The 10,645-nt window shown below is 36.5% G+C and overlaps 1 protein-coding gene across 18 annotated transcripts; it reads left to right on the top strand.

The window, feature by feature from the left end:
• Window positions 1-577: 577 nt before the first annotated feature.
• On the top strand, window positions 578-7,578 carry LOC107842308. Of its 18 annotated transcripts, none has more exons than XM_047397142.1 (8): window positions 658-752; window positions 3,381-3,535; window positions 3,765-3,828; window positions 4,574-4,820; window positions 5,056-5,487; window positions 5,575-5,679; window positions 6,825-6,994; window positions 7,159-7,578. In XM_047397142.1, exons 2-8 carry the CDS (start codon window positions 3,522-3,524, stop codon window positions 7,354-7,356), a joined length of 1,230 nt encoding a protein of 409 aa, XP_047253098.1. In that variant the 5' UTR covers window positions 658-752; window positions 3,381-3,521; the 3' UTR covers window positions 7,357-7,578. The 18 variants fall into 18 exon arrangements, with proteins under 18 accessions (XP_016541560.2, XP_016541554.2, XP_047253098.1 ...); XM_047397134.1 differs by lacking the exon at window positions 3,765-3,828 and adding an exon at window positions 2,535-2,633 and having other exon boundaries at window positions 708-752; XM_047397140.1 differs by lacking the exon at window positions 658-752 and adding an exon at window positions 823-2,079.
• The last annotated feature ends 3,067 nt before the right edge of the window (window positions 7,579-10,645 follow it).

The raw sequence follows: 10,645 nt of genomic DNA, 5'->3' as shown, positions 1-10,645 counted from the left end.
TTCGACAGTTGCTATAACACAACAACTAATAGTATTTGTTGCAGTAATTATCATAGTTGCTGAAATAACTTTCGTAATTGTTGAAATAACTCTTGTAGTTGTTGAACCAACTCTCGTAATTGCTGAACCAACTCTCGTATTTGCTGAATCAACTGTTGCTGAAACAACTCTCATAGTTGCTGAAGCAACTCTCGTAATTACTGAATTTGCTAAATTATTTCTTCATTAATTTTTAAAAGAAATCAAATAAAATTTCTCAAACTTTTCAATTTCTTTTTATAAAAATAATTCATAAAAATTAAAAAAGAAAGAATGAAATAAAAAGAGACAGAAATAAAAGAAGAGAAAATGGAAGAAGAAAAAATCTATAGAGAAAAAAAAAATAAGAAGAAAAAGATAAGGAGAAAAAAAAGAACAAGAAAAATTAAAAGATAAGAAAAGTAGTAAAACTCTAAAATTTGAAATTTAGAGTTGAAAATCTTTTTAAAAATTAAAATTTTTTAAAAAATTATACTTTACATTTCAATTAATTTAATTACAATTTAAATAAAATTTTAACCTTAAATAATCATAATTATCATCATTTTTAATTGAAAGCTTTTTTTTTTTTTTAACTCCCACTTAATTTTCTCAAGTCTCTCTTTAGTTTTTTGCGTTTTCCAACTCAAAACATAATTCCCCCAAACCCTCCCTTTTCTCTTTGTCCATATTTGTGCTGCAATTTTTACTTCTTGGTATTCTTCTTTAGGCCTGTAAGTTCCTCTGCTTTAACTTTACTAGTTAAAAAGAAGTAATCTTGTAATTTATAGTTGAGGTATATGTATTATATATAATTTGCTTTGTCCTATTTGGGTTTTGTTTCTTGATCATGCTAGTGATGATTTTTGATTTACCCTAGGGCCAAATATAGTTCTTTCCCTAATTAATTTCTTTTATGACCGTAGTGTCAGGGTCAGTTTAGTGCAGCTAGACTAATTCTTCGAAATAGTGTCACCTCTCACCACCACTCACATAGGAATTAATCACCTGGTGTTGAAAGTCTGGGTTTTGAAGTTCGGTTTCAAAAAGTCTGGGTTTTGAAGTTACCTATTATATATAATTGCTTTTGCCTTAGTTGGTAATGTTTCTTGATCATGGCAGTGATGATTTTTAGTTTTTACCTAGGGTGAAATATAGTTTTTTTTTTCACTAATTAATTTTTTGTATGACCGTGCTGTCGGGTCAGTTTTCATGCACCTAGACTAATTTCACGGGATATCTGCCACCTCTCACCACTAGTAACACAGGAAGAAATCAACAAGTGTTTTTTTTCTTGGGATTTTGAACCTGAGGCCTAACGGTTATCGCCCAGTTAATTGACCCCTAGGCCACACCTTTTAGCGCAAGTGTTTTCCCTAAATACTTGCTGTTTTCTTTTGTGGGGTTTGCTTCTTGACAAGGATGCAGATGTTTATTTATTTATTTATTTTTTGTGAAGAATTTATGGGTTTATTGTTGTATTTTATATAGAGTTTTGTTGGTCTGTTTTTCATATTTCTATATTTTGTACTTTATCTTTTGATTGGATGGATAGATTATAGGGTTTTAGGTGAAAGTTTCTTGCTTTCTGTTCTGTTCTGTTTTTTGATGAATTATTTCATGGGTTTGGAATTCTTTTGTTGGAAATTTGGTATGATGTGTAGTTTGGGTAATGAGGAAAGTCTTAAAGTTTAACCTTTTTGTTGACTTTGGCTGACCAAAATAGCTTTGGAATCTTGATAGTTGCAGATATTCCATTCTGTCCATGTGTAGGCCAAAAGTTCATCAAAATACATGAAGCTTATGCTCAAAAGAAATTATACCTTTACAAGTCTTTTAAGGGTTTTGTAAGGTGAAGTCGTCAGAAAGCTACTCGATTAAGGAACCCCTTAGATGCACTTTGCTGCCATCATCTCATATAAAAAGTTCGTTCCTTGTTTTCTATGCAATTGTCCAAATAATTTGTTTTTGCTAATGGATTTGTGAAACGATGGCTGAAAGTTTTTGATTATTGGAACCTGGGAGAGTGTATCTTGTTCATCCAGTGTTTACCATGTTTAGGTGATCGCACTGTGTTGCTGATATTATTGTTCCTTGCACTACTTTCCAATTAGTTGTCATGTTTTTCCTACTGCCGTTTTCCCTTTTTATTACTACTTTGATGTGCTTCACCTGTGCTGAGGGTCTTTCGTAAACATCCTCTCTACCTCCCAGGAGGTAGGGGTAAGGTCTGCGCACTCTACCCTCTCCAGATCCCACTTTCTGGGATTTCACTGGGTATGTTGTTGTTGTTATCGGGGAAAGCTTATCTGGTGAGCCTATAGAAATGATTTCTCTTCGTGAATGGTGGACCGTTCAGCCTTATTTGTATACTTTTGCTTAATTCAACGACTGTAAAAACAGTAGTAGTTTGGATCATCCTACTATAAGAGTTGCCTATTTAAATATAACAATGTTACAAATAGATGAGCTTGTGCTATCTATATTAATTCAAAGCGTTTTGATTTTGTTTCAAGTTTTGTTTAGAAGGACCGTCATAATTCAAGCAGATGGCGAATATGCTTTTGCTAGAATAACCCAAGAAAGTTGGGGCTGGCTATATGGATCCTCGTTGTGTATGTTGCTTCATTTAAGTTCAGTAGTCTATATTGTGAAGATTCATCATAACTTGACTGAGTAAAGCATCTAGTACCCCCTGAACTATGACCAAATTTACAACACACTCTAACTTCACATGGGTCTTATTACCCCCTGAACTCAATTTTAGTGTATTTTTGTCACCGTTTTTAACTGATGTGGCACCTTTTTAGCTGACGTGACACCTTTGATGTGGGCCCCATTTTTATGTAATAAAGGTGTCATATCAGCACAAAAGGGGGACAAAATTACGCTAAAATTGAGTTTAGGGGGTAATAGGACCAATGTGAAGTTGGAGTGTGTCGTAGCAACTTTGGCCATAGTTTGAAGGGGTACTGGATGCTTAGTTCTATGTTAGCTATTGACCTAATCCTCATCCCATCCGGGCTTGGTCGGGAATTAATTTTGCTAATACTGAAAGTTTGTTATATCATCTATGAGTGCACGGTGTGAACTCTGTTACGGAGAATGATGTTGATTTGTATCTTGTTATGTTGGGGCATTGATTTTACATCAGCAGGGTGATATACAGAGGGTGTAACGTGCATTATTTTTAATGATTGAAGTTGGTGTATAATCCCCCGGGCCCTGCACATAGCAGGAGGATTAGTGCACCGGGCTGCCCTTTTTTTTAGTTGGTTTATAATCAAGGTCAACAGAATTTTGTGATTTATGCAGCTCATACAAGTTCTAATAGCAGGGCAACGTCTTGTTGAATTCTGCAGTTAAAAGTTATATCATCTTCCAACAGTAACTTCATTGAATCCTTGGGAAGTTGTCAAAGTGTTATGCGATGGATATAAAAGGTATATCATGGGTTGGAGATATATACCAGAAATTTGAAGCTATGTGTTTGGAGATGGAAGATGCTATGTACCAGGTAAAATTTACCCATATCTCTTACTAATTGACTTGGTTTGTTTTGTCCCGTTTTTTGGGTTCGATTAGCAAGGTCATTGCTAAGCTTCCCTTTGCAAGTTTCTTTCCAATGGGTAGTTTGACCCTAGAGCACTAGGAACGTTTAAATAAATTGAACTTTGATCATATTCTCAATCAACCCAAAAGAAGATTAAAAAAATAGGAGACTGAACACTGACCATAAATTGCAGATGCTGCTATATTGTCTGTGTGATTGTCTATCGGAAACAACCCCTCTACATTCAAAAGGTAGAGGTAAGACTGCATACTCACTACCCTCCCCAACCCCCACTTGTGGGTTTACACAGCGTATTTTGTTGCTAGACTGACCGTCCCATGGGGCTTATTTTTCTCTGAGATACCTAATAAATCACCTGTTACTTTCGGTACCCAATGAATAGGTTCTTGCATCCCTTTGTTACAACAGAAGAGACTTTATTTTTACTAGGGGGAAAGGCTAGGGAAAGACTATACAAACTTGCCCCTCGTTCATTGCCCTTACTTACATATTTGATACTTCAACTTCTCTCAGTGATTAACATATTACTAGATAGAGTTGTACATCAAGTTCTACCTAGCAAGCATTTTCTTCCTATATTTATCGACGGTATGACATGGTTAATGAAGATTCATATAGCTGAACCCAACTGTCGTAGTAGTTGTTCTAGTATTGTTGTTGCTGTCCTGACTTTAATTAGGGATCTTTTTTTAAGGAAATGAAGCATTTATTTCAATATCAATTCAAATGAGATTTATGTTTGCCACTGTCCGAACTCCTAAGTAGGTAAATTATGTTGCATTGGAAGGATGGTATGCTTATCATGTTAATATATCAAAAGGAGTACATATGACATTCATGGATGTTTATTAATCATTTCGGATCAATTGCATCATTGAAAATGTTCCATAACTTCAGTTCGTAGCATACCTTTTATTCACCTTGCACCACTTTGGCCAATTAAGTATTCACCACCATAACTGGTCCCATGGTATATCACAGGACACCGCTAGATATGTTGAGAATCAGGTGCAGACTGTTGGTGCAAGTGTCAAGAGGTTCTATTCAGATGTAATGCTAGATTTGCATCCTCAATTTAACATAGATCCTGTGAAAGTCGCAGCTGCTGACCTGTCTCTTAACCCGTATGCTCACACTGAAATCGGCAAGAAGCTGAAAGCAAACCTTACAGGAGGACACCCCAGGGGAATTAATAAGGAATTAGTTGATGATACTCAAGTGATCAAGGGTAAGGATAGTGATTACCCATAGTCTTTTAGTGGCTCAGAAAATTTAGCCACTATTTCCATCATTCAGTCCAGAGGCCCTATGTTGCTTGGACACTTTGACAATGTCGATAGGTGCGTGATGGATCCTCCAAAAGTAGTGCATTTTTGGAGGATCCAATACGTGTGCGGCAACATTTTTGGAGAGTCTGAGCAACATACTTAGAGCTGCTAATGTTGTATTTTATGACGTGACAGGGAAAAGCAAAAGTGGGGGAGTTTATAGACGTCAAAGTGTTGGGATCAAAGAGATTGTTAGAGATAATCATCTTCCATCTAAGAAGTCGGATGCTCTCTGTCTCATATCAAGGGATGCAGTTAAATTGTCCTCAGATTCTAAGGTTAGGGGAAATTTTGAAATGGCATCTAACATGACGACGACTTCACCCTTGGCCTCTGACCACATGACAACAACTTCGCCCTTGGACTCTGTTAAAGGATGTGATTCTGCAGAGGCTGGAAAGGAGGTGCAGGTTTACAACCATGTTAAGAATACAAATGTGCCTGCAGCAGTTATCTCAATTGATGCTGCAGCTTCTGACACGAGCTTATCAGTTGACTGTGTTGAGCAGAATTTAGCAGATCGCTGGAACACTTCTGATGCTGCTGACTTGCAATCAAACTCTCATGGTATAAACGTGTAGTGATATCCCATTTATTCTTATTTTATTTTTCTCACATCCTTTTCTTTTATCTTAACTCGTGCTCTGGCAGCAGATAGCGGTACACACAAGGAGTTGGCTGGTGAGACTGGATTAAAGATAAGCAGTAATACTCATGACGATAATATTGCCAGTGAGGAGATCAAGGAGTCCTGTAAAGGTACTTACAATAGTCACCAGTTTAAATAAAGATCTTTTTCCTCTTTTTTTTTTTTGCTTCCATTTTGTTGGACTCACTACTCTGATATATCTTGGAGAGTAGCTTTCATATCAAATGCTGATTCATAAAATGATCAGTTATAATTCTGTCTTGAGTTGACAGTATAACGTAAAAGCATATCGCTGGACTATGGATTGAGTCAACAGTTCTATTGGATGCAACAACAAGAACAACAAGAAATAGTGGGGTCTAGGGAGGGTAGTGTATACGCAGACCTTACCCTCTACCTTGGGAGGTAGAGAGGCTGTTTCCCGTAGACCCTCGACCCAAGTAAAAGCATTACAAAACAGTTCGAAAAAAAAAAAGATCAGAAGTGCAAAAACCCAGTATTAAGGTAGAGAGGCTGTTTCCAGTAGACCCTTGATCCAAGTAAAAGCATTACAAAGCAGTTCAAAAAACGAAAAGAACGAAAGTGCATTAGCCAAGACAAAATACTGAAAACACATGACAAAGCATGCTAAAGAGGAGCAATCGCTATAACAAAATAATATGATAATCCAAGTGCTAGAAACATTAAGTAGTAACAGAAATGAAGAACAAGAAATCCTTGAGTAATGCTATGACTACTAGTAAACAGTCCCATTTTGTTTTTTTGTGATAACTGTAGTTTAGTGTCCGGGCCAGCTTTGGAGTACCTTGACTAATTCCATGGGATACCGACCACCTCCCACCAGCAATAGATACCAAATCCCAGATAACTTTGTCCACCTGTTTGTCCACCTCTTACAGGTAACTAGAAAACAGTTTTACTGGATGAACTGTTAAATTGAACTAAACTAGCATAATCGACTTAAATCTGTGATTAGGTGTATGTGTTACCTTAATATGTAATCCCGCTGATAAGAGCTCTGCATTGACAATATCTGTGTCATCCCACCTCAAGCAAAAGGGCCCTATGTTTTCTCTTTCTTTTCTCTTTTCTCTCTGCATAGTTCCAACGTCCAAATCAATGAACCGACGCAACACACTTGCACCTGACCGACATGCTCCTGCCTTTCAGATATTTGATTTTTCCTTCTGATTCCCTAAAATTGCATCTTGTTTAAATTTTTCCCAATTCTCTCTTTATGTTTGCATCATTACAGGAAGATCAGATGGATTTTGTTCTGCTACATCCGAGAAGTATGACTTGATCGAGTCAGATGTGGAAATTGTTGAGCACTGTGATGAATCAAAGTTGGAGGAAACATGTGTCCTGGTTGAAGCAGACAAGCTTCATGTTCCACAGGGCTCAGTCAAACGGAAGTCTTACAAGGTCCCCTCTCCCTCTCTCCCCTTCCTCTTGCATTTGTACTTGGTATTTCTTGCTTTTCCTCTATATGCTTATGATTGGTTTGATCATGGTGGGACAAGGGGAGGGACTGTTTCATTTCAAGAATAGCGCATTTAGATGTTGATAGTTTTTAGTTATTTTCTCAGAAGAAGCTCCAACAAGTATTTTCTATGAAAAAGAAGTCGACAAGGAAAGAGTATGAGAAGCTTGGAGCATTACTTGGAGATCAACAGCCTAACCTAGAGGCTGAAGAAAAGGTGATGGAGGTTCTTGCCAAAAGCTCGAACGCCAAAAATTTGCCATCAGCTAATGATCTATCTGAACCTGAGTGGGAGCTTCTCTAGATATGATGATGCATTGCTGCTGTAAAATTGTAATGATGCTTTTGTCAATCAGTAGATGGCTCTGTACAGAAAATCAAGAATTGAAAGATTATGGTGCTGTTATGAGAAGCCAATTATTTCTTTTTAAGAAAAGGTGATCCAACTAAAGTGGACTAGAACTTTTAGACTGGTCCAGTAATTTATAATCAGTTATTTAATAATACACGGTGGCAAGTTGAAGTACCTCTATTCACAACAAATTTTCGTTCAGTGCGGAAAATTAATTGCAAGCAAAAATAAAATAAAATAAAAAAGAGTAATTTTATTTAAATGGATCTTGTGAGTACAATTCTGTTGTTCTCTTGATCCTTCTCTCCTAAACTTAGAACTGATCCGAGGGCCTCCAGTAGCGTGTTTCTTGAATCGTTGGATGATTTGGACTCATAGAGACGTCTTTCAATCGTCGGGAATGTCGGAAAGTGTTTTGTCGCTTTGGAATATTCTCCCGAAAGAATTCCGTTGATTGCTCCTTCCAAGAACTTGATAGTCAATATTGACATTGCCAATGCTTGTCAAAGTTCTCTTTTTCGAGTCCTTTTTTTTTTCTCTTTTAAATTTTTTGTTACCCCCTATTTATAGTTGTAGGGGTAGGCCTAGTTGGTTGTAATTGGTTGAAAACATGTCATTTAGGACACTTGACGCCTTTTGACGGTTGTTGAATGTGAATGGAATTTTCACACCATTTGTACATGTGGGGGCGTGTCAATGGTCTTGAATTTGACTGGGATGTCATGTCGCTTGATGAGTTTGGGCTTCAAGGTGAGATGGACCTTGACGAGGAATAAAATGAGCTTATTACTTTTTTAAGCCCAAAATAATTTTAGACCCAATAAAATATGGATCAAATTCAAATTTTATATAAATTTGATCCAATAAATTTTACGTGTTTACAAATGCCCCCTACTTCAAGGTTGGTTAACGTGTAGGCTTGCCGAAACTTGGTAACGAGACTTGAAGTACTCATGAATTTGTTTTCTTGAAGTACTCATGAATTTGTTTTCATTCTCGTGACTTCAAAAATATGTGTTTCTCATCGGTGCATCCTAGTTAGACCAATACGTGCGAGTGGTCTAACTAAAGTTACCTTCAGGAGCTTTCATGTCGTGAAAGTCTTCGTCGAAGCAACCAACGATTTGTTTGTGGTGATCTTCATTTTTCGTCCATAATCGAGTTCAAACTCGATATTATTTCATGAGTATTAAAAAAAATGACCAACTTGATTTTTTTTTTTTTTGACTCTTCTTGGATAAGTAGGAACATGAGAAATCATCACCTTAATATTTATTAAAGTAGACTTTACTTGAACAACAATGTGACCCTCTTAATGTATTTGAATTAAAATGATCAATACAACCCCTCACTTGACATATTGCACGTATGAAGTAAAAAAGTTGACTTGATATTTTTCTATCAAAGAAAAATATTAACTTTCCTTTTGATTTCATGTACCAAAGGAAAATATCAACTTCCCTTTTGATTTCATGTACCAAAGAAAAAAATAATTAACTTTTCTTTTTATTTCAAAAAAGAATTAAAGTCACCTCCAAAGAAATCTCCTCAATATGGTAATTTTTCAACTCATTTTCTAATTTCACCACAACATTCCTTGTACACAAACTAAAAATTTTTCATAGGAACCTCTATATAAGGAGATATGAAATCACATCAACCACAATCATTTGAAAGCCATAACCCTTGCAAAGACATCCCTTGGCCTCTTTGTGACCATGTATTTGGAAAACACTGTTGGTGCACCTCAACCTTTTTGGCAGCATTGGTGGACGTCACGCAAAGTATACCATCTCTTGTAACACCGATTGAAGTAGTACATGGAGTCTCTTTCCTGATTTTCAATTTCAAACACTCACAGAGTAAAAATCACATCTGACTATAGGAATATCCAAATGTTGAACGACTTAGTTCTGGAGAGGCTAGATTTGTATTGTTGCATCATATCCAAAAATCAATGTCAAACTCCTTCTGTATTGACAAGAATCAATTTTTGAAGTTGATGTTATAAGTTGTCATGTCATGACTCCAGATACCGTGTTCGTGATCACTCTTCTTTGCTATTTTTTTTGGTAGGTTCATGAAAAAATGCAAGTGGTGTCGATATTACACCAAGCATATACAAATATTATCCAGATGATTGGTCAGGAACCACTTTAGGCATCATTTTTTGAGTCGCAGTTTTTAATGAGCAACAACTAGGTGCTTTACCCATTTTCTTGAGGATTCGGCGAGCAATATTTCCTCTCACGGCTTGGAAACGGACACTTGGAGCAACTCTTTTCTATCCTTTGCAAGAAAATTTATGCTTATTTCCTTAAATCTTAGCATACAAAACTCCTTACATCTCGGCATAGAAGATCAATGGTTAAAAATCAAATTTTTGCTAATCGACATCGATATCAGCCATGTTGAACCAAACTGATGTGTTTCTAGTAATGTTGATCATGCCAAATCAAAACATCGTGCCTTAAGTACCGACACTTATTGCCAGATTGAAGTTTCACGTAGTTGGTATCAATCCGCATAAAATTGAGAAGCTTCATCAGATCAACACTGTAGATGTGTTCCATCTTCATTTTTTTGTGCAGGTTTATGCAAATGGTCTTGACGTCAGACCAAAAAGGTTGACATGATTGATTTTGAACCATTTGGTGCATTAATTCCTTCCTGCTTGATAAGAAAGTGACTTGGAATGATCTGATTTCATCCTTGACGACGCTGAAAGTTCTCTTTTTTAGCTTAAGTGAGCATGTACTAGGTAAACGTCCACAAAAATATTTATTCTCCGATGGGAGAGCAAAAATATGAGTTGTTTGATTCATAAAAATGAAATTTAATGTCCTGATACATCTGTTTTATCAGCTTTGCGCAACGTCATGATAAATTCTATATTTTGACGTAAGAGTATTAAAATTAGGAGCCATTTTTTCCGTTGGAAACTAGACTCGTAGATCTACGTCTCATGAGAGAATCACATTTATATTGCTCCCAAATCGTCCCAGATATTTCCCCAAAACGATCCTCCAATCATGGTTCGCTAGCTTTATCAGCTTTGCGCAACGTCATGATAAATTTCGTATCTCGACGTAAGAGTATTGAAATCAGGAGCTGTTTTTTGCGTAGGAAAATAGACTCATAGAGCTATATTTCTCGTGGGAATTACATTCAGCTTGCGCCCAAATCGTCCCAGGTATGACCCCAAAACCAATCCTCCAATCTTGGTTCGCTAGTTTTATCA

This window comes from Capsicum annuum, chromosome 9 (assembly GCF_002878395.1).
Source record: "Capsicum annuum cultivar UCD-10X-F1 chromosome 9, UCD10Xv1.1, whole genome shotgun sequence".
In the NCBI taxonomy this organism is placed as follows: domain Eukaryota; kingdom Viridiplantae; phylum Streptophyta; class Magnoliopsida; order Solanales; family Solanaceae; genus Capsicum; species Capsicum annuum.
Note: the sequence above shows the minus strand (reverse complement) of the source record. Positions and strands in the feature narration are given on the sequence as shown.